The 24,095-nt window shown below is 38.7% G+C and overlaps 1 protein-coding gene across 2 annotated transcripts in view; it reads left to right on the forward strand.

Moving 5' to 3' along the window:
• The window catches only part of st8sia6.S (ST8 alpha-N-acetyl-neuraminide alpha-2,8-sialyltransferase 6 S homeolog), a 53,716-nt gene extending 35,063 nt beyond the window's left edge, over window positions 1–18,653 (forward strand). Inside the window, exons 4-8 of one of the 2 annotated variants that reach the window (XM_041567439.1) lie at window positions 5,794–5,880; window positions 12,188–12,332; window positions 14,342–14,454; window positions 16,134–16,226; window positions 17,167–18,653. In XM_041567439.1, coding sequence (XP_041423373.1) covers window positions 5,794–5,880; window positions 12,188–12,332; window positions 14,342–14,454; window positions 16,134–16,226; window positions 17,167–17,542 — 814 coding nt within the window. In that variant the 3' untranslated portion in view covers window positions 17,543–18,653. Of the gene's footprint in view, window positions 1–5,793; window positions 5,881–12,187; window positions 12,333–14,341; window positions 14,455–16,133; window positions 16,227–17,073 lie in introns of both variants that reach the window. The other variant, XM_018269131.2, reaches the window with a different exon arrangement.
• The last annotated feature ends 5,442 nt before the right edge of the window (window positions 18,654–24,095 follow it).

A 24,095-nucleotide genomic window follows, 5' to 3' on the forward strand; every position in this document is an offset into this window, starting at 1 on the left:
AAAAAGGCTTAATTGGTTTATAGGGTTTTTGCTTCTAAAGAACTTTTTATTGCTGCAGATTTTGACAAAGCAAACATTTTTTTAGCACTTCTTGAGTAGTAGGGCTTTTGTATATCCACACAGCCCCGTCCTGAATTTACGGCCTCTTCCATTGTTCTTGGGTAATATTTTAAATTATGTTTCCTCAAATAAAAGTTGCTTTTGGCAGGATTAGACTTTTTCTCCAGTTTAGTTAAACATTTCTACTTCATCTTTCCTACCAATGTGTCAATGGCATTTTTTAAGCAAGACTGAGACTAAACAAACAATACATTTTTCGAAATTTATTATACCCTGATGATGGAAAAAGTCTGAATCTGAAAATCCAGCATCTAAGACCTACCAAGGTTGTATATAAGTCGGTGGGAGAAGTCCCTATTCTATTTGGAAGTCTGGAATTACCCTTAAAATCCGACTATTTTGGACTTTTCTGGCAAAAATCCGGAAAATCTGGGCGTTTTGGGAAAAAGCCAGAAAAAATTTAGTGAATCGGGAAGAAACTCAGAAAAAAACGAATGATTCTGATTTTCAGTCAATTTTGGTCCAATTTAAGGTCCAATTGTGGATTCTAGTTTGGAGTCATTTGAGTATGAAGGGTCCTCTTATCATAGACCTTGATCCTCTGGCCAAAGGTCCCTATTATGAAAGTGCTCCTGGAGTAGTGACCTGGGGGGCATGTAAACTCGGCATATGAAAAAAAAAAAAGCATAAGAAAAAAATATAGTTACCCAGTATTTTCAAGGGAAAGTACACCAAGAGCTCCCCCCCAAAGTAAGGTTAAAATACATTTAAGAAGAAAAGAATCCGTATAGCGAACAATTACTTAAACAGGGGGTCTCACTAAAGGGATATTTTACCAGTAGTGAGACCCCCTGTTTAAGTAATTCTCCGCTATATGGATTCTTTACTTTTTAAGGGCATGTAAACTCACAGCTCAAGTGGTGGCCCACAGTATGTAGAAAGGCAACACAGTACTGTATAAACGCACATAAATTAATCAATATAGCTCAGTGCATTTTCTATTTTAAAATTGCGTCAATCCGCTACTAATGGTCCCTTCCAGATCCTAGTTCTCAAACATGGATTCTTTTAACGATCATTAGCAAAAACCTCTTCAAATAGTGTAAATTGCTCACCCTTTATCCACGATGACCCGGGTGTATAAACCCCAGGTTCCACACTTCGGTAAACACTTTAACTATGCATGAGGGGCGATCCTGGTCCCTCCGCCGCCTGAGGTAGCAGCAGTTGCTGCTGCCCCTCCTCCCCCGGAAATTCACTCTTAAAGTACCAGGAGCAGCATTTTTGCTGCCCCTGGTACCTAGTGGGGTGCTGCCGCCTGAGACGACAGCCTCAACTCGCCTCATTGGCGAAGCACCCCTGGCCATAGGAGAAAATGCAGGGCATCGCCCCAAACCCGTAGCTGGAGGTAAATTGCACTTAAGGACAAAAGTTGGCAAGCACTCCATATTTCACCCTTTGGATAAAATAACGTTTATTTCAGCAAGTTAAAAAAATCCTGACACATTTTGTATCAAAGATATGAATGGAAGCATGGAATGTTGGGTAAAAGAAGAGGAAAGTTTGGTACACAGCAAGCATGACTGTTCGTGTCAAAGTGCAGGATCTGTGTGTTCTGTTTTCCTTCTGTACATCAGTTATACTGCACAGGGTATCAGAGGATCTTCTGGTGGGTATAGGCCTTAGTGGATCGATAAGAAAATTCTTATAGCACACTATTATTTTCACCATAAGACTGTATAATCTCTATATCAGTGCTGTCCAACTTATTACATACAATGGGCCAATTCTATGTCATATAATATGATGGAGGGTCAGACTGAATTAAAATGATGATGTCATACAGTGAAGTCTATGGAGCCTGTGAGCAGACAAAATCTTTTGGAGGGCCACATCCAGCCCTGCTCTATACAATTTGGAATTGTCTCTGTCTTATTGTTGTGAGAGTGAACGCTGAATGTCAGGTTCTCTACTGTGTTCTAGAAAAAGTAGTCAAACCTGTCCCTCAGCCTATGGTAGTAAAAGTCTTTACAAAGCTTATTTCCAGTGTCAAAAAAACTACTGCAAGTGTTTATATAATGCTGTTTCTTTATTATTTAAAACAATGATAGGTCCAATCTAGTAAAACAACTGCATAAAAGAGCTTTATAATATAATTCTAAACCATGATAATTATAAAATTATAATATTTTTAATTGAATTTAGTGCTGTTAACAAAGAAACAGAGATGCACCAATGTGTGTTAGTTGATTTGTATTGCTTTTCAATAAAAAAAAAAATAATACTATGCCTATGATGAGAAATTAAGAATGATGTACTAATTCCATTGCATTAATAAGCAACCTGGCTGGGGAGACTTAAGTAATTAGGAAGCAGTTAAGCAGCATAAAACTTAATTACATTTCTGATAGCAATAATTATTCAGAAGCAACATTAGTCTGTCAGACAAAACAGATATAATCACCCCAATTTATTATTTCTCCGACGTGTCACATGTGAAGTGAATCACAAGCACTTTAATCACTAAGACTGAACGATATCAGGGCGGTCCAACTGCAGGCAAGATGTCTCCCTCCATTACATATTTATGGCTACCAGTCTGCTCAAGAACTCCACTGACCTCTTTGTATGCTATCATTATGTTTTAATCATCTGAGCATGTAGCATGGTGAATAATTGGCCCACTATATGATAATTGATGGACATCACTGAACTATATTATGTGTAAAGGTTACAAACGCAAGCAGTAACATATGAGGATAATGTAATGAAAGGTGCAATGTTTGCTATTGGTCTAGAAACCTACAGCGATGTTTCCTTTCAAACAGCTTAGCTATCTCATGATTGGTTGCTATGCGTTATACCAACTTTGCACCTCTTATTACATTAGCCCCTAGGACATAAAGCATGCAATATTATATTTATTTTTTCTGGCATTTATATAGTGCTGAAACATTCCTCCAGTGCTTTCCAGAGATTATACATCAATCTTATACATCAGTCCCGGCCCTAGTGGAGTTTATAATCTAAGGTCCCTATCACATTCATACACAGTAGGGCCAGTTTTATCAGGAGCCAGCAAACCTGCCTGTATATTTTTGGAGTGTGAAACTGAGGCACCTCCAGGAACCCCACACAGACACAGTGAAAAAATAGTGTCCTGGCTAAAATTTAACTAAGGCAGTACCGGGCCACGCTGGGCAGGCCCGGCAGGCCCGGCGCCTACACGAATTTGCGTGCACATGCGAATTTAAGGTCGCACGCTCGTGCTCGAGAGCTGAGAAGCGCGAAGAGAAAAGAAGGGAACCGGACTTGGGGTAGGCGACAGAGAAGGTACGTGCCTGGTGCCCTCCCAGCTTTGCGCCCTAGGCACGTGCCTACTCTGCCTACCCCTAGTTCCGGCCATGCACTCAGGCCTTGCTGGGGTCAAGTGTTCCATTCCATATACAGTTATGGGATCTATTATCCAGAATTAGTGATGCACCTAATCCGGGATTCTGCCTTTTTCAGCAGGATTTGGATTCGGCTGAATCCTTCTGCACGGTCGAACCGAATTGGAATCCTGGTTTGCATATGCAAATTAGGGGCGGGAAATCTTGTTTTCCCCTTCCCACTTCTAATGTTAATATGCAATTTAGGATTCAGTTTGGTATTTGGACTAATTGTTTTCGAAGGATTCGGGGGTTCGGCTGAATCCAAAATAGAGGATTTGGTGCATCCCTCTCCAGAATGCTCGGGACCTGGCGTTTTCCAGGTAACGGATCTTTCCATAATTTAAATCTACTAGAAAATCATGTGAACATTACATTAACCCAATAGAATGGTTTTACATCCAATAAGGGTTAATTATATCTTCGTTTGGATCAGGTACAATGTACTGTTTAATTATTATAGAGAAAAAGGGAATCATTTTTAAAAATTTGGATTATTTGGAGAAAAAGGAGTCTATAGGAGCCATTCCATAATTCAGAGCTTTCTGGATAATGGGTTTCCGGATAACGGATCCCATACCTGTATACCAATATAGAAGATACATAATTCTATACCATGTATATAAGATACAATACTATATGTTCTATATGATACAATGTTAAATAGCATATATAAACCATAAAATATGCAATATTATATACCGTATAGAGAACATATAGCATACAAATATACTACACATTTGATCTCCATGCCTTGTATTCTCCCAGAGTTTGTTTTCTATATCTGTGACACTTATATTCCTGCTTGAAGAATGTCTACGGCAGCTGAATTACATTTCGGTACTCCTTAGTCTATAATTGTTTGAGTTGCAGCCACATTAGAATTAGAATTAATGAAAACTAATGAAAATAGCTGTAGGCTATCTATATAAAAAAGCAACATTTTGCATAGGGTCCCAAGGTAAAAACTATTTGCTGACAGGAACAAAGTCTTTGCATATTCCAACCATTTTGTGGTCACAGCTTTTAATGAAGAGGGAACAGATTAGGAAAGGCACAGTTTAAAGGGACCCTGTCATCAGAAAACATGTTTTTTTCAAAACGCATCAGTTAATAGTGCTACTCCAGCAGAATTCTGTACTGAAATCCATTTCTCAAAAGAGCAAACAGATTTTTTTATATTAAATTTTGAAATCTGACATGGGGCTAGACATTTTGTCAATTTCCCAGCTGCCCCTGGTCATGTGACTTGTGCCTGCACTTTAGGAGAGAAATGCTTTCTGGCAGGCTGCTGTTTTTCCTTCTCAATGTAACTGAATGTGTCTCAGTGGGACATGGGTTTTTACTATTGAGTGTTGTTCTTAGATCTACCAGGCAGCTGTTATCTTGTGTTAGGAAGCTGCTATCTGGTTACCTTCCCATTGTTCTTTTGTTTGGCTGCTGGGGGGGGGGGGAAATGGAGGGGATGATATCACTCCAACTTGCAGTACAGCAGTAAAGAGTGATTGAAGTTTATCAGAGCACAAGTCACATGACTTGGGGCAGCTGGGAAGGGAAATTGACAATATGTCTAGCCCCATGACAGATTTCAAATTTGAATATAAAAAAATCTGTTTGCTCTTTTGAGAAACAGATTTCAGTGCAGAATTCTGCTGGAGCAGCACTATTAACTGATAAAATTTGAAAAAAATGTTTTTATCCCTTTAAAGCACCCCTGCAATGAACATCTGCCACTCTGAGTTATTGTCATCAGTGCTCTGCCCTCTAGTGTCTACAAATCATATTTCTCCTTATTATCTCCACTGTTCTAACATGCTCAATTATAAGCATTCACAGAAAACCTTTTAATTCTAAAGCTTACTTTTTTTTTTTGACGGTTCAACATGAAGCCAAATAGGAAATCTAAGCTGGCCTAACAAGATCCAAAATGGCAAACTCCTGTGGATAGGGTTGCCACCTTCTCTGGAAAAAAATACCGGCATTCCTATGTATTTATAGCAACATTTTGGATTCAACATTTTGGAAATAGAAAGAGGGAAAAAAAAGATTTGACCACTCCCATATTGTGGCCACACCCCCTAATTATCTTGTTCATTTTGCAAGATTTGTCAGGTTATGAAAGTTTGAACACATTTCTGTGGTTTTTATGTGTTATTAGTTTTGCTAATGAAAGTGACTAGCCCTTTAAACTGCAAGTCAAATTGTTACAATTGTTTATTGTTACTGTCTATATGTCTCAGCATCTTGTTAAGAAATGTTCTTCACCATAAAAAATGATACACTATTCACTGTTGTTTTCAAGGTACTCAGAAGACTATTATATTCAGACTGTTAATGAACTTCAGAACTGTACATGGCAAAAAAGGCCACAAGAATATAGCAAGTTCAGGTAAGAAAACTACTGAATTCTTCCCTGATTTATTGGTGCTGGAATATTTATTATAGTGTAAAGCTATTTGCTTCAGTTATTTCCTAGCTACTAAATAAGGAGAGTTATTAGCAAGAATTATAAATAAGAAAAAGAATACAGACACCAAGCTATAAGTTTTTGGGGCATGTGTGTCTTGGCCATGCTCTGTTTGCCCAAATTACATATTCAGAAACAGGGCCGGATTTACATTGCGGGTGCCCCTAGGCCCACTGGTGTTCGTCACCCGGCTCCCCCCCCCTTTATTCATGCAAATTGTCATAATTGGGACCTGAGCAATATGGATTGGGTACTGAAAATTTACAAAATAATTGTATCTTCTGCGCATCCTCAGTGTTTTTGAACCAATGTGGGTGTGGTTGGGCAACATGTCACCCCCTTAAAATCCTGCCGCCCTAGGCCCAGGCCTTGGTGGCCTCTCCACAAATCCAGGCCTGTTTTCAGATTCAGGTTTTCTGCAGCACAGTACATTAGAAAGGTGTATTTATCAAACATACAAGTACCTTAAAATACAGATAGATTGAGCAGGGCCCTCTTCACGTCCTCTATCAATCTATAATATATTAAAAATGAGATCGCACTGTTTCTGTCAGCGACAGTGGGGTCACATGATGTGACTTTGACGTAGTTGGCCAGCTTGAATAAATTACAATATATGGACAAACAATCCCTGTTTTGTTTAAAGGGTAAGGCATTTTTATTAGCTTAAGGCACAAAATGTCTCAATGTCTTAAATATATTGATAATGGGTTCAAGTCAAAGAACCTCTTGTATTTGTCCACATGATGTGTCAGTCATGAAATGGTTTGGGCCACATGTGTCAGTGTAAGGGCCACACAGGTGTGTTAGTGGGTGTGCCATTGGGTGGGGCACTACACCTATCATCCATATATCTTTTTTCCCACCTCAACCAAATAGCTTTGTTCTCATGAGAGAGACCAGGAAGCTCTCAACTTCTTCACCACATGTTTCTCTTGCAGCATCAGACCGTACATGGAAACATGTAATAATTATCTGTATTAATTACTAATCAGCCTTATATTGTGACATTTCTAGTCTTTGAGTACTGTATATTGTGAGTGGGTCCCTAAGCTCAGTAAGTGACAGCAGCACAGAGCATGTGCAGTGAATCAGCAGAAAAGAAGATAGGGAGCTACTGGGGCATCTTTGGAGACACAGATCTTTGCTGCTAAAGGGCTGTGGTTGCCTTCGGCTGGTACAGAAGCCCAAAACATAACTTACTATATTTCTAGTCAACTTCTTCAGTTAGGCTTTAATTCTCATTTAAGTGAATTAACCTAATATAAATTATAAATATACAAATTTGTTGTTTTCACATTTGCCAGTTCACACAATGATCAATTAAAGTAAAGGCTTGGATATTTATTGACCAGATCAGTTCTCTTTTGATAAGTATTACCAGCTGTTACAGGAAGCATAAACCAATAAAGGGTTTTCTGTTTCCACTTGTTTTCCTATTCCATTGGAATACCCTGAGATTCCATTTTTTACTTAAATTGTACTTTACACTTATAAAGATCAATGCTGTACCCATTTCCTATTTCCTTGACCCCAATAAAAGTAAATAAAATATATTTATTAGAGATGCACCAAATCCACTATTTTGGATTCAGCAGAACCCCGAAATCCTTCTCGAAAGATTCGGACGAATACGGAACCAAATCCGAATCCTAATTTGCATATGCAAATTAGGGGTGGCAAAAAGTTGCAATTTTCCTCCCTGTCCCTAATTTGAATAAGGAGATTAGGATTTAGATTCGTTTCGGCCTGGCAGAAGGATTCGGACCATCCAAATCCTGCTGAAAAAGGCCGAATCCCGAACCAAATCCGGGAATCGGTGCATCGCTATTCTTTATAACATTAGCTCTAACACCTTTACGTAATATTTTAGTAGTGATATATAAAGTGTTAACTATGATATGAAGCCTAGAACCACTGATACACCCAGCCCCATATGTAAAAATGATGATCCATGAAATGAGATACTGGGAACTGCATAACACAAGGCACCCAAACAATAAAGAAGACTAATGGACAAAATATATATATATATATATATATATATATATATATATATATATATATATATATATATATATATATATATATATAAATATTTATTTAATATTTATGTCCTGACATTCCACTACAAAATGTATTTTCCTTTAAAGTCATCTGTCTCGTCTTCCAAGATTTTCTGATCCTTGCTTCTGTGTCTTCTTAATTCTGGTATCAAGTTCAACCTTTTTACTTTTTTTAACCTGCCTCACTGCCAGTTGATCCAGAGGAAGGCAAAAAACCCCATCTGAAGCCTCTCCAATTTGCCTAAGAGGGAAAAAATTCCTTCCTGACTCCAAAACGGCAATCGGACTAGTCCCTGGATCAACTTGTACTATGAGCTATCTCCCATAACCCTGTATTCCCTCACTTGCTAAAAAGCCATCCAACCCCTTCTTAAAGCTATCTAATGTATCAGCCTGTACCACTAATTCAGGGAGAGAATTCCGCTACAAATGTTCTTCAGGATTTTCCTTTAAAGTCTTCTGTCCTGTCTACCAAGATTTCTGACCCTTGCTTCTGTGCCTTCTTAATTTCAGTATATAGAAAGGCATTATACAAAATATTATTTTCAGTTATCAAGGGGGTTAAATATATTTTAAATTGTTTTTTGGAGCAAGGGGGGCTTCTGAATCTCAAATAACCAGATTTCAAGTGCTTCCTTTGCATTTCTTTGGAACGGTATTTGTTCACTGGTTTGTCAGAAACAGAGACAATGGGCATTTGAGGTAATGGCAAATATGAAATGTCTTCTTGAAAGTATTTTAGTTCATGCCTCTCTCTAGCTGGAAGCTTAGTTGTCTGTTGTTTTGCTCTGTTCTTTTCCTTCTTTACTTTCTCCTCCATATCAACATTATCCATTAGACTTGCTAAGTGTCTGAAGCCAAAGATTACTAAAATAGTTAGCAGTATGGACAGGCAGATGTATGGATTATTAATAAGGGCGTCAATCAGAATCATAAATTTTGCATCCTAAAAAAATGAATAAGAAAGTTTAATTACTCAGCTAAAAAGGAATAAAGTTAAAAAAAATACACACAATATTTTAAGCTTTGTCAATCAACCTGAGTGGTTCAGATGTGTTGCATGGATCTATGGGGATGTTTTTCTGAAATGGCAAACTGGTTGAAAGTGACTGAAAATGGTTTAAACTGTTTTTAAACCAATAAGCTCATCATGGTGAACATTTCTCCACCTTGTCAGGAACCATTTCAGACCATAAACCATCCATTCACTTCTGAGCTTCCTTATTAAATAAGTCTACTAACAATTTAAGGCAATGCAACATTGATGTTAAAATATTAAACATACCTGAAAAAATAAACTTGTGGCTGTTATAACAGCTATTACGTAGTTGAAACTCATTTTTCTTTAATCTTCTAAAGTAATATGTAGAAAAGATAGAAAAGTTTGAAATGTTAGCGTGGAGCAACACAAAGCTGCACCACTCTGACAGATCCTATAGTTCCTATAATAGGAACCACACCATAGGAGATCATTTCAAAAGGCATCGTTTATTAATTAACTAGACAACCTCACATAAAAAAACCTTAAAGTACAAGGAAAAGTTAAAACTAAATCAACTTCAGAACATTTTTAAATAAAAAAAGTCAGACTGAACTAGAATCCATGAGTTGAGCTTGATTTAATCAAAATTCTACCAAAAACCCGAATCATATTGTTTTTAGTTGTCGTATGGGTTTTTTCCCGAATCGCTCAAATTCCAGTGCAGACCACAGAAACTTCAAAATAGGATAGGGACCTCTGCCATTGACACAACCTCAGCAGGTCTGAGATGGCGGAATTTTAGTCAGAAACCCACTATCCAGAAAGCACTGAATTATAGGACGGCCACAGTGTCGGACTTGGCTGGCGGGACACCGGGAAAAAACCCAGTGGGCCACAGCCCTTATGGGCCCCCGCTGGCCCAGACCTGCTCCCCCCTGCAGCCCCATAAAGAAACCAACCTGTGTGCACTGTTTGTGCAAGCATTGCACCGTGTCCGCACGTGTGCACGCATCATGCCTTTGCACGCGCCGTGAGGCCAGAGACTATGATAAGAACCCTTCATTTGCAACCCCAGTGGGCCACCAAGGCTCCAGTCCGACCCTGGACGGCCATCTCGCATAGACTCCATTATAAGCAAAGAATTCTTATTTTTAAAACAGGACTTTGTATTTGATCAAAACTAAGTTGCATGAATCCATATTGATGGCAAAACAATTCTTTTTGGGTTTATTTAATGTTTAAATGATTTTCAGAACCACACGAGTATGAAGAGCTTCGACCTGTAGATAACCCTTTTGCTGGGTAGGGTGCTCAAACAGTGAAAGGATCACCTGCCTGTGATCCAGAACATATGTAAGAAACCAGGTACACTGTGGCACACCAGACGTGGAGATTTAGTGCATCAACATTTCTTTATTGGCCCCAAAAGTAGATACATGTAAGGCAACGTTTCGGACCCCACTGGGCCCTTTCTCAAGCCTATCTCATAGGCTTGAGAAAGGGCCCAGTGGGGTCCGAAACGTTGCCTTACATGTATCTACTTTTGGGGCCAATAAAGAAATGTTGATGCACTAAATCTCCACGTCTGGTGTGCCACAGTGTACCTGGTTTCTTAACTGATTTTCAGAACACATAAGGTACGGAGACCCAAATTACAGAAAGATTCCTTATCTGGAAGAAAACGGGTCCCAAGCATTTCAGATAATATAGACTATACCTTCAATTAATACAATGAGCACCAAAAATACCATGTTCTCATGTAACTTACACAATTAAAATACAGTTTGCTTCACAATCTAAATACAAAAAAAGATGATCAGCACCTGTGGCAACAGAAATCAAAAACTAATATGGTGTAGTACGTTCAATTATATAGGCGCCATCCAGTGTTTGCATGAATTATTACAAGGGTGCCTGTTTTCCACCTTTAAAATTCACACCAGGATTTGGATTGGGGCTTTATACTCGTGATGGTGAACGTTCCTGTGTTTGGTTCCCAAAAAAACAAAACCAAAATGCCTACTTACAAACCAATGGTTTGGTATGGCGTATAATGTCGATCCTCACATAGGTCTCCCTCCAGCTGTACACATGTCTTCAGACTCCAAAGACAGAGATAAAAACCAAAATAGTGTAAAACCATTTCACTCTTTAAAACAATCGCATATAGTTCAAATCGGGTGCTATGTTGTTCCAAGGGGTGACAGAGACAAGCGAGAGCCGAGGCTGAGCAGCAGCAACAGTGTCATCTCCATGTACAGTGAGTCCTCCCCCTGTTGGGGAGCTGTTATGGTTGCCACCTGGACGGTATTTTTAATAGGGAAAAAAGATAAATATGTAGGAAGGCTGGTATTTTTTTACAGAAAAGTTGGCAACCCTAGGAGCTGTGTGGGAGAAGGCGCTAGTGGGCTGCTACCGCTGAGAGCCAGGGCGGTGCTTGTAACCACAGAGACCCACAACCAACGGCTTTCCGTACACATACAGCTGACGGGATAGAAGCAGCTGTCGGGCTGCAGGAAATACAACGAGGTGGACTGAAAGGAAGCCGGCGGAGTCATCCCTTGGAACAACGAATGAGGAACCGGCACACAGTAAATGCAAAAGGGGATTAACCCCTGAGTGTTTAATGTGTCAAAAGATACACAACATTTCGGGGGCTGGACCCTCGTCAGATGATGACCACGGTGTGCGTACACACTTTGACTAGACACCCCTTGGAACAACAAAGCGCCCGATTTGAACTATATGTGATTGTTTTAAAGAGTGAAATTGTTTTAAAGAAATATATTTTAATAAAATAGCATTACACTATGTTGGTTTTTATCTCTGTCTTTGGAGTCTGAAGACATGTGTACAGCTGGTGGGAGACCTATGTGAGGATCCACATTATACTCCATACCAAACCATTGGTAGGCATTTTGGCCACTCAGTGGAGGTTGTTTTGTTTTTTGTATACAGGACCTCAAGAGATTTTAGATCCCAGGGTTTTTGATTCAGAGTTTTTAGACCATCTGACTTTAATAAATCTCAAAAAATTCCCTTAGAAAATGACTAATTATTTGAGGTTCGTATATTAGGAGCTTGATATATAACCCCCTAAATCTCTATTGTCTGCTGTCTATTATTTGTATGCTTTGGCAGAAGGTGGATTAAACCGGGTTTTATTATTATGATTATGCAGGTTGTATTTGTCCACATGCTGCAACGGTCTCAAGAACTTCATCGTTTCCCAGAATAATACCTCACTAGGAAGCAACATTACATACGAAGTGGAGAGTAAAAAGAAAATTTTAATAGCAGAAGAAATTTATAGAATGTTTCCAAAGGTAGGAAACGCAATGAGCATAAAGATGTGTGCAGTGTGAATGTGTGAACTGAGCACAGATTGCAATTATAAAGGTCTGTAGCTAAAGGCAGTTGTAGGGTCCCAAGGCAAAAACAGCAGAGAGATGTTGTGACCCTATACCAAACAATCCAATTACAAAGCACAGTTCCCTTCAGGCTGAACAGATGATGATCTGCATGGATGAGACTCAACCAACCAAGAAATTCCATGTTGTTGTGTTGACAAATGAAAACTTGAGCCAAAACGGCAGTTCTCTCCTTAAATATATAACAGGGTCATGCTTATGAGGTAAAGTGGTAATCAGAGTACCTGTCAGAGTTGGAATGGGGGGTACGGGGTCCCCCGCTTTCCCCTTTCCTGCTGCACGTGAACTGTGTTTTTTGCCTTGACCGTCCCGAAGAAGGGAGGTCTGTAGCTTAGTTCAGGGACCAGGTCTGGGCCAGTGGGGCCCACAAGACGCAGGGTCCACCGGGTTTTTTCCCGGTGTCCCGACAGCTCGGTCCGACCCTGGTTCCAGTGCAATAAAATTTCTAGGGATGCACCAAATCCAGGATTTGGTTTGGGATTTGGCCAGGATTCAGCCTTTTTCAGCAGGATTCGGATTCAGCCGAATCCTTCTGCCCAGCCGAACTGAATCAAACCCTAATTCGCATATACAAATTAGGGACAGGGAGGGAAATCGCGTGACTTTTTGTCACAAAACAAGGAAGTAAAAAATGTTTTTGCCTTCCCATCCCTAATTTGCATATGCAAATTAGGATTTGGATTCGGTTCGAATCTTTTACAAAGGATTCGTGGGTTCAGCCGAATCCAAAATAGTGGATTTGATGCATCCCTAAAAATTTCTACCATAGATCAACCATTGTCCATTTAAGTGAAAGAGAACTGCTACCTGAGGGTGATGGAGTTTCAAGAAGAAGAAAGGTATAATCACTGGTGGGTGTTTAATGTTAGACACACTCCCAGGAATAATAATTGCTTACCGGAGAGCCTGGCCCAGTGATCATGTTCTCTGAAAACTGCACCAGCCAAGGGTACTTCTGTATGAGCACCACGTCTCATTCAGACCAGGCCAGGAACACATGGGCTGTAGAGTGAAAAGCTGGCGTTTTGTTTTTAAGTTTGTGTTTTCACTCTACTGAGAATGTACACCCTGATGGGGGCCAAAATGGTGAAAAAAAGAATCGAAGTAAGCCCAGGCCAGTGCACTTTTTAGCAAACAGGAACCCCAGCCTGGTGTTTCATTTTAGTGATTATAAGATTAAAACAGTTATGAATATCTGTAATGCCATGATCATTGGCTATGGCCATACTGGCTAACTTATTGTTTAACTACAAAGGAAAGCCATTATTTGTAGAGTGAAAGCATATGGTGTACAAACTTGATCCAGTAGAAGACATATGCCCTGAAGGGTCTCAGTTTTTCCTAAAACGTAAAGGTTTTTTTTCCTAACTACAAACAGAAAGTAATCCCCCTTTCCTAGGACGACAGCTGAAAGTGGTTGATCTTTAAATTAACTGAAACAATGTTCAGTTGTTTTTTATTTTGTATTGGTGGTGCTTGAGTTATTTAGCTTTTTATTCAGCCGCTCTCCAGTTTGCAATTTCAGCACTTGTTGCTAGGGTCCAAATTACCCTAGCCACCATGCACTGATTTGAATAAGAGACTGGGATATGAATAGGAGAGGGTCTGAACAGAAATATGAGCAATAAAAAGTGGCAATAACAATAAAATTGTAGCTTTACAGAGCATTTATATTTTAGATGGGGTCAGTGACTGGAAAGAGTTCGAAGAGGAAGGCAAATAATTCAAAAACTATAACAGAAAAAATGAAGGCCAATTGAAAAGCTGCTTAGAATTAGCCATTCTATAATACACTAAAAGTTAACTTAAAGGTGACATGCTCTTGGAATGCGCAAAGCAATGCACAACAGTAAATAATGAAGACTATACCACTGAAGTGAGTTTTTTTATTTATTTTTTTGTAGTCTCAGCCCTTTGTAGGAGCCCCCTTCAAGCAATGTGCTGTGGTTGGCAATGGTGGAATCCTAGCAAACAGCGGCTGCGGAGCTGAGATTGACCAGTCTGATTTCGTATTCAGGTAATAGAAACTTTTACAATATATTTATATAGAAGCATATACAGTATACAGTATCCTTCGTTCCACATGGATTGTAAAATAACTTTTCTCAATTAGGGGCAGATTTATGAAATTTTTTTTTTCTGTCAAAACTCACAAATTCAAATTTAAAAGCACTAACTCAAATATAAATTCGTATGTGAGATTCGAATGTATTCGCCACCTAAAACCTGTCAAGTTCATTTACAAGTCAATGGCAGCGGTCCTTCGACACATTTGAAGATGTTAATAGCCTTCCTGACATTCGAGTTTTTTTCAGAGCAAAACTCAATTTAAGTTTTGTTTGTATTCAATTTGAATATGAACCGAATTGTTGGGTCGTTCCCATTCGATCGTATTTTAGACATTGTAATTTTTTCATAAACGACCTCCCATTTGAGTTGTGAGTACCTTCAAATTTATCTGTGTAAAAAAATTTTAACATCAATTCAAAATTCGACCTTTGATAAATAACCCCCTGTATGTCTTTGGCGAGGGGATTGAACCATTCTATGGTAAAATAATTACTAAATATGTATAAATATATAAAATTATGGAATATAGATACTTGCTGCAAATATTCTGCACTGTTATGGGGTAATTTATCCATAGTCCAAAAATAAGAACGATAAGAATATCGTGATGACACAGCATCCCAATATCCTGGCTCATGAATGCAACTTATATTCCTAGTTTTACTAAACTTAACTAGAGTATCTGGAAAAAGGAAAATTGGGCCTAGCAGCCTTTATGCTCTCTGCCCTGTTAATTTCTGTGAAATCCCCTAGCGAGTATAGATTCAACGACTGATCCAAAATGTATGATTTGTATGCTTTTTGAGTCTTGTCTTTATTCCTAACTTCATAACATTCAGAATACCAGACCTCTCAGGGTGGAGGGGGTTCACAAAAATGGTGGTAAAGGAAAATGTAATAAAAATGTAGCAAATCAGAGTATTTGTGACAACTAGTGATGGGCGAATAAAGTCGCTTGCGTCAAAACCGTCAGGCATCAACATTATTCAGACGCTCATTGGATTTAACGCCGGCATCAAAATTGGAGTTTAGTGAATTGTTCGATGTTTCGCGAATTTTGCTGTAAATTCGTGAATTTTTCGACGAATCGAAACGGGACAAATTCGCCCATCACTAGTTATAACCTTTAAGCCAAAATGTCTTCGACATAAAAAAAATGTTGGAGGAAATTGTTGATAACTTCTGTGTTACCATTTATACAAAACGTTTTAAAAATTGTTGGCGTCATATCACATCCATAAAACTATAAAATACCTTCTGTAAATTTAGCAAGCAGCACTTTGAGAAGCATGTACTTACTAGTGAGATGCGTGCCAGCTGGAAACCCACGGGTAGGGTGGGTTCGGACCGACTTCCACACAATGTTCTCGGGTGGGTTCAGGCTGAATTTTATCCTGCCTGTGACCTTACAGTGCTCCACCTCCAGTCGAGGCTTTTTATAGACCCGCTCCTGCTTGCCCTGCCCCTTCCATGATGTCAGAGGTCTATAAATACAGAAGCACATGGGATTAGAGTGCACTAGTACTTACCAACATTTTTGTGCATTCTCCCCTCTGTCTCATTTATTCAGCCACCCCAATCAAGTTCCATTTACAATCTGTTTTTATCCATTTTTATTTATTTCAGGTGTAACCTGCCTCCCACATGGGGAAATATTAGTGTCGATGTTGGAAATAAAACGAATCTTGTCACAGTTAATCCGAGTATTATTTCTCGAAAGTAAGTACAGCTTTCCCAAAATACTTTAATTGCAGTCGATGCAACCTGATGACTTTCATGCAGTCTTGTATCCTTGCATTCAAAGCCGAACAACCCGTTTAATTAAACTCTAGTTCAAGTCCATGACAGAAAAGAGGAAAACGAGTTTTCTGATAACGGATCCTATACTTTTATATAATAAAGTTATGTTATTTGATACTAACTGAGCTGCATTAATCCATATTGTTGGCAAAACAATCCTATTGTTAGTTGATGTTTACATTTTTTATTTTTTGGTAGAAAATACCAGGTCCGCAGTTTTCCAGATACTATACTGCTGTGACTACATTAATCCTTCAAATTGCAGCCTTGTTTTAAATACCAAACTAGCATTAGGTCCATGAAATCTCCCTATTTTACAAACCTGTCCTTGTAATACACAAGCTCACATACCTAGACCCTTACAGTAAATGTGAAAATATTTCCTGGTGTGATGAAATAGCTTGTTTCAGAATTTATGTATCATTAGAACACCTACATATTCATAAGATCAGGAATTTTCTTTACCAAGCACAAATGGCAAGCAATAGCCTGCCGACCACCTGCCATCAGCTCTCTGTTCTCTAAAGGAAGTGACTGACGTTCTTTCACAGCTTTTAAATTGTACCACAAACTTTTCTTTATAAATAGTACATTTTGCACTGAATTCTTTTTTTATCATCTCTGAACATGCAGCCTGCACCCCAATGAGATGTATGAGCTGCAAATCGGAGGAGGCATTTCCCTCCTGTTAACTCCCACAGACAGCAATTAGTACATGCCTTTGCACACCTTAATCTTTAATTACTTTTTTTTTTATTTTTTGCAGATATAGAAAACTTAATAAGGTGAAAAATGTTTTTCTAAAGAATGTTTCAAACTATGGATATTCCTTTCTTCTATTGCCCGCATTTTCCTACAGCAGCAACACGGCCATTTCATTTGAAGTGCACCGTATACTAGAGAAAAACCAGGCCAAGCAAAAAGCAATATTCTTTCACCCATACTATCTCAAAAACCTCGCACAGTTTTGGAAAGGGAGGGGAGTGAGGGCTTATCGTCTTTCTACTGGACTCATGATTACCAGTGCCGCCATAGAACTATGTGAAGAAGTGAAATTATATGGCTTCTGGCCTTTCTCCAAAAATCAAGAAGGAAAACCAATTAGCCATCATTATTATGACAACATACTGCCAAAGCCCGGCTTTCATGCTATGCCCAAAGAATTTTATCAGGTCCTTCAACTGCATCACAAAGGGGTCCTCAGACTTCAAATTGGGAAGTGTGAAAAGAGATAAAACAGGGATTTCACCACCCCTTGCTAGGAAAGCCTGGATACTTGGTGACCTCAGATTCAAGAAGCTGTGGAAGGAGAACTTCACTTGGATAAATCTCAAGAGCAAACGTCGGCTCCAGCTTGGAAATTGAGGATCAGGTTTATGGTTTCCTTGGTGAACTTCTGAAGAGAGAAGATCAAATGAAGTTTTTTTGCCAAATAAAGCGTTTTAATAATGGATGATTGAAGAACATCAACTTAATCATAACTAAATCAGGTGGTTGTTCTTGGAAGAAGATTGATTCAGTTTTTTTTGCATTCTGCATTATCCCTTTAAGGAGGGAGGAGCTAATTTATCACCTGTATGTATTTGTTGAACAGTAGTTCGGATGCCACGTTGTGCCGTGTATAATACACACATGACTAGACTATCAAAATGATCAGGCCTTGATATTCCTTGGATCTCAAAAGCTACTTGTCACTTTAGAATGGCAGCACACGCCTGTTATTTTCTTTGTCTTGGCCATCGTTTCTGTTTTGGCCACATGTGTCGTGTAACAATTGTATGTTTTATTTTTAATTTAAAAATGTAAAACAAACTCAGGACTTTTTTCCCCTCAAAAATGTTTACATTGTATGGTAAGAACATGGGCACTGTTTTGCAAATATTCAGCCTATACAGATTCTACTGAATATCTCAAATTGGGCATCAAAACAATAGGTAAGTGAAGGTACTAGTTCTGCAAGCACCTAATTACACAAACATTGATATTTATTAGATAGCTTTACAAACCAAAGTTTGCCAAAGATATGAAAAAAAACAGCAAGCCCCAAGCTGATAGGTTCATTTGTTTTCACAGTCTATACTGTTAAGATATATTTTAGTTTATAGCAGAGCAATGTGACCATGCAAAGGAGATATGACCGGGAAGTGAGAATCGCTTGATTTGTCATTTCATGTGTGGTCCACTGGCTAAAACATTCCTGTAATCTGCATGACTGCCTTTAATTTAATTAGGACACTGATGAAAGCAGTGATATAACTAGATATTACTGGGCCCCACAGCAAATTATTTTTCAGGCCCCCAAAATATGCAGAGGTTGACTTGTTTTATCAATATTTATTGAAACTGTATATGAATTAAGGCCTCAGGGGGGGCCCTATACCTCCTGGGCCCCTCTGCAGCAGCTTCCTCTACAGTTACACCCAGGGGCATATTTATCAAGGGTTGAATATCGAATTTGAAAAACTTCGAAATTCGAATTCAAAAAGACCAACCGAAATTAAAATGAAGTTTTCAATTGTATAGGTCCATTTTCGATGTATGAATCAAAGTAATAGTGCATTTGAATCATACGATTCGAAGTTGTTCCTAAAAAAACTTCGATTTTTCAAAGTCCACCAATTGACTCCAAATATGTTCTAGGTTTTCGAATTTTCAAATTTTTTTCAAATTCAAATTGAATTTGGACTATTCCCTAGTCAAAGCACACAAAAATAGCTCGAAATTCAAATTTTTTTAATTAGAAAATGCACCTCGACCTTTGATAAATCCGCCCCCCAATGTCGGACTGGGATACCAGGGGCCCACCAGAAAACTATTACTACAGAAGACTATGGGCCCACTTTCCAAACTATTATTCCTCTTTTCCTTAACCTCTTTATTCTCCTAGTCTTTTATATCTACTTACTATATTCTTCTTGTATCTACTTCCTGTATTCTTCCATTATTAAGCATTTTCCCCATAAAGAAATAGGGAATGGCCATGAAATAGGCCAAATTGTTAGAAGCAATAAAACCCACTGACACCTGGGCCCACCGGGAGTTTTCCTGGTATCCCGGTGGGCCAGTCCGACACTGGTTACACCCCTGGATGAAAGTACAGCACCTGTACAGGTTTAACCTGATTGTAAACCCAAAGGTACATTTTACATAATTAAATCAAATTTAATGAGAAGCAACTTACCGATATACATTGATTACTAATGTTCATGTACTATGGAGAATCTTTTTTTGCTTTTATATTGCCTGCACTGCTGGTTCTGACTACATATACTATTGAAACAGTTTTACAGTAATCTGCTCTCTTCTAGAGAACAAAAAAGTGAACCTGCACCTGCACCTGTTTCGAATATCGAAATTAATCATGTACTGTCTCTTTAAAACTTCGAAATCAACCATTCGCCACCTAAAAGCAGTGCTGTTTTAGCCTATGGGGGACCTCATAGAACCTATATGGAGGCAATTGGTGGAGCTTGAGAGATAGAAGTTTTTTGGGGGAAAACTTTGAATCGAAGTAGATCGAAGGCGTTATTCCTTCGTACGATTCGAATACGGACCACTTCGACCCCCAAAAACCTTCGACCTCTATTCGGTTGGTCTTTCTGAATTCAAAGTTTTTTTAACTTCGAATTTCTACCCTTGATAAATATGCCCCCTAGGGACATATTTAGCAAGGGTCGAATGTCGAATTGAAAAAAATTCGAAATTAGAATTCAAAAAGATCAACTGAAATTAAGTCTAAATTCGACCGAATTCGAAATCATACGTATCAAAGGAATATCACATTCGATCGATTTCGATTCAAAGTTTTTCCCCCCCAAAAAATTAGATTTTTCAGAGTCGACCAATTGACTCCAAATAGGTTCTAGGAGGTCCCCCATAGGCTAAAACTGCAATTCAGCAGGTTTTAGATGGCGAATGGTCAAAGTTGAATTTTTAAAGAGACAGTACATGATCAATTTCGATATTTGAATTTTTTAATTTTTTTCAAATTCGATCGAATTTGGACTATTCCCTAGTCTACGTACTTTTGAAAATTCACCGCGACCTTTGATAAATCTGTCCCTTAGAATAAGGGAAGACTTAGAAAAACACAGAATTAGCAGTTCCTGTGGCCTTAAACAGTATTATAAGAACCTAAGGCATTTGTTATTGCACTGCTTAAAGGAGAACTAAACCCTAAAAATGAATATGGCTAAAAATGCCATAGGCTTGTACCAGCCTAACGTTTTAGCTTGTCAATAGCAGCAATGATCCAGGACTTCAAACTTGTCACAGGGGGTCACCATCTTGGAAAGTGTCTGTGACACTCACATGCTCAGTGGGCTCTGAGCAGCTGCAATTTATCAAGCAGAAAATGAGGTTGGTCTGTAATATAAGCTGATGCTACAGGACTGATTATTAAATTTTTATGCTAATTGCACTGGTTTCTGTGCTGCCATGTAGTAATTATCTGTATTAATTACTAATCAGTCTTATATTGTGACATCTCTATTCTATGTGTACTGTATATTGTGAGTGGGTCCCTAAGCTCAGTAAGTGACAGCAGCACAAAGCATGTGCAGTGAATCAGCAGAAAAGAAAAAGGGGAGCTACTGGGGCATCTTTGGAGACACAGATGTACTAAATGGATGTGGTTGCCTTGGGGCTGGTACAGAAGCACAAACCAATATGTACAACATTTCTAACCTACTGCACTTCTTTACTTAGGCTTTAGTTTTCCTTTAAGGGAGAACTTCAGGGTTGTACATTTCAGAACCAGCAGTGCAGAGAATAGCAAACATAGATAGATAGTTAGACAGTAGATAGATACTGCTTTCAATAACAATTACCTTTACAAATAACTTTAAAATCACACCCAAAAATTACTCATACATATTGTAGATTTGCTTAGAATTAAATTTGCTTTCAAGAGGTAAAATTCTATGGACCTAAAGGTTCAGCTGGATCAGAATGATAAAACTTTTTTTACTGTGTAATATTTTGAGTGGTGTCAAGCACAAATATATACAGTATTTTGCAGGCCTGGGAACTCTGTCAGAGAAAAGAAAACTGAATAATGAGTTTTGATTCACCTAAAAAAAGCCATGATTTGCCTCCTCCCTAGTCATCAGAATTGAAGTGCAACCTCTGACTGTGCAAAAGTAAAAAGCCTCAGCACTAGCTAGCCCACACATTCCCTGTATTAATATCACAGTGCATTTTATAAACGAGTATTTCATGTATCCAGCCTGTGCTCCAAGCAGCCTATTTTATAGCTGTAAAGATGATGTGCCAAATTCCTGTGCCGTGGAGTCCTTGAAAACAACTTTATTTCACTTGTTCAGGGTTTGCCAAAAACATAACGGATGCCATTCTATGCTTAATTGCTTAGAAACTAAACTGAATGTTTTTTTTTTTAATGAAAAAAGATAATAAAATGAAGGGATAAGGTTATATTTCTCAATATTGACCATTTTTATATTTGCTATTTTGATTTTATTTGTGTAAGGTAAATATTAAGTAACAAACTTCCTGTTATAATTATGTCTGTCCCTGTAAAACACTACCCATATAAGTAACCCATGCTCTGTGTGAAAACAGAAAGGATTACTTACAGTCTCAAGTGCAGTTGCACAAATTTCAGTTGCACATAAACCCCATTTATTAATAGATACCTCCCAATTGTTCCGTTTTCTGTGGGACAGTCCTGATTTTGACAGCTCAGTCCGAAGTCCCGGGTTTCTCACTGAAATGTCCCGACTTTCTATTCGATCTCATGCACTAACGCCAGAAAAAAGATACAAAGGGGCAAATTCACTAAGATTCGTAGTTGCACCATCGTCTGCTTCGCCGCACTTCGACAGGCATATTTTCGCCTGCGCTATGCAAATTCACTAAAATCCGAAGTTGCGCTCAGGGGAAGCGTAAGGTTGCAAATTTGCGCTAGCGTTAATTTGCATACGGCGCCAAATTGAAGTTACAATGGAGGTATATGTAGCAGCACTACACAAGCCTGGGAAACCTTCAAAACAGCAAATAAAATTTTTATTTTGCCCTACACATGTGCCCACTGTATAGTTAAGGTGCCATGAGTTAGGAAATGTAGGGGGGAAGGAGGGGAGCCCCAAAAGAATTTTCAATCTTTTTCAGCCTATCACCCATAAAAAAAGAAAATTTTTTAACTTTTTTGGAAGCAATCCCTATCTACTCTATTGCACTTCGCCTGGTCTGAGGTGGCGAACGAAGTCTGGCGTAAAAGGTAGCGTTCAGAAAAATTTGCGCGTCAGTGAATTTGCGTAGTTACGTCCGTTGCGCAAATTCGCCAAGCGTAAGGGTGCGAAGTAACACTAGCGAATTTATGCCAGCGTCCGTTAGTGAATCGGCGAATTAACGAAAATGAGCTACGCTAGCGAATTAACACTAGCATTAGGCGATTCGTCGTTTAGTCAATTTGCCCCAAAGTTTCTGAAACTTAATTAAGAAAAGAGGCTTTTAGGCAGAAAAAAGATACAAAGTTTCTGAAGCTTAATTAAGAAAAGAGGCTTTTTGGCAGAGAGCCCAGAACAGCCAAGCAGCTGCACTTAGATACATTTGTAACAACTTATGATAAGCAAAGAAACTATTTAAGATAAGCAGGTCTCTTGGAAGAACATAGACTAGCATCTTAAAGATCAATTCACTTTAATTAGCAAAACTGTTATAACACATAAAACATTGCACTAAAACTTTCAACATTTATAACGTGCCAAATTTTGTAAACTGGACATGGTAATTAGGGGGCGTGGCCATAAAATGGGCATGGCCAAACATTTTCACCATGCTCAAGTCTGTGTCCCTCTATTCATTTTTTAAATGTTGTATGATTAAAGGTACTTGTGCCAACTGCTGTACCAACTGTTGCAGGGGGAACTCAGAATCTACCAACATCTCCATAAGGCAGGAGTTAACATAGGGCCCAACTCATTCTCTTGCGTGAATAAATGTCATGCAAGGTAGGGGTTACCTATGTGCATTCCCCTTCAGCATGAATACAGCACTGCCAAATGCAGGCATCAATGCATTCATGGGGCTGGCCACCAGTTCCTGTGCTCCGCGACCTGCATCAATACAAAAAAAGTGCAAAACGAAATGGCTGATTTTTTTTGCACCCTGCCTCCTTGATCATGCTTGTACAGGTATGGGATCCATAATCTGGAAACCAGTTATCCAGAAAGCTCAGAACTACGGCATGGCCTTCTCCCATAAAAGACTCCATTTTATACAAAAAATCCAAATTCTAAAAATTATTTCCTTTTTCTCTGTAATAATAAAATAGTAGCTTGTACTTGATCCAAGCTAAGACATAATGAATCCTTATTGGAAGCAAAACCAACCTATTGAGTTTATTCAATGTTTACAGGATATTCTAGTAGACTTTAGGTATGAAGATTCAAATTACAGAAAGATCCATTATCCATTACCCTGTTGTCTTCCATATTCATTAAATGAATTTGTTGTACAAATCCTTACATGTCTCAAGCACTTAATGTAAGTCGTAACATTACTGTCTTTTTATGAGGGTATCATGAAAAAAATGCAGCCCTCTGCTGAAAATCTTGTGTAGTGGTAAACAATGGTAAGCTTAAGGGTAAGTCCACACAGGGCGTTTTGGGGAGATTTCGTCGCCTGGGAACTAATCGCTTCGATAAAATGAAAAAACGCCGGCGCTAATCACACGCCTCGGAAACTTAGGGCGACTTCAGAAAAATCGCCGCATGTGATCAGTGCCGGTGTTTTTACATTTTAGAGTCAGGGAAGGCGTTTGGGGAG

Source organism: Xenopus laevis, chromosome 6S (genome assembly GCF_017654675.1).
Source record: "Xenopus laevis strain J_2021 chromosome 6S, Xenopus_laevis_v10.1, whole genome shotgun sequence".
Taxonomy (NCBI): domain Eukaryota; kingdom Metazoa; phylum Chordata; class Amphibia; order Anura; family Pipidae; genus Xenopus; species Xenopus laevis.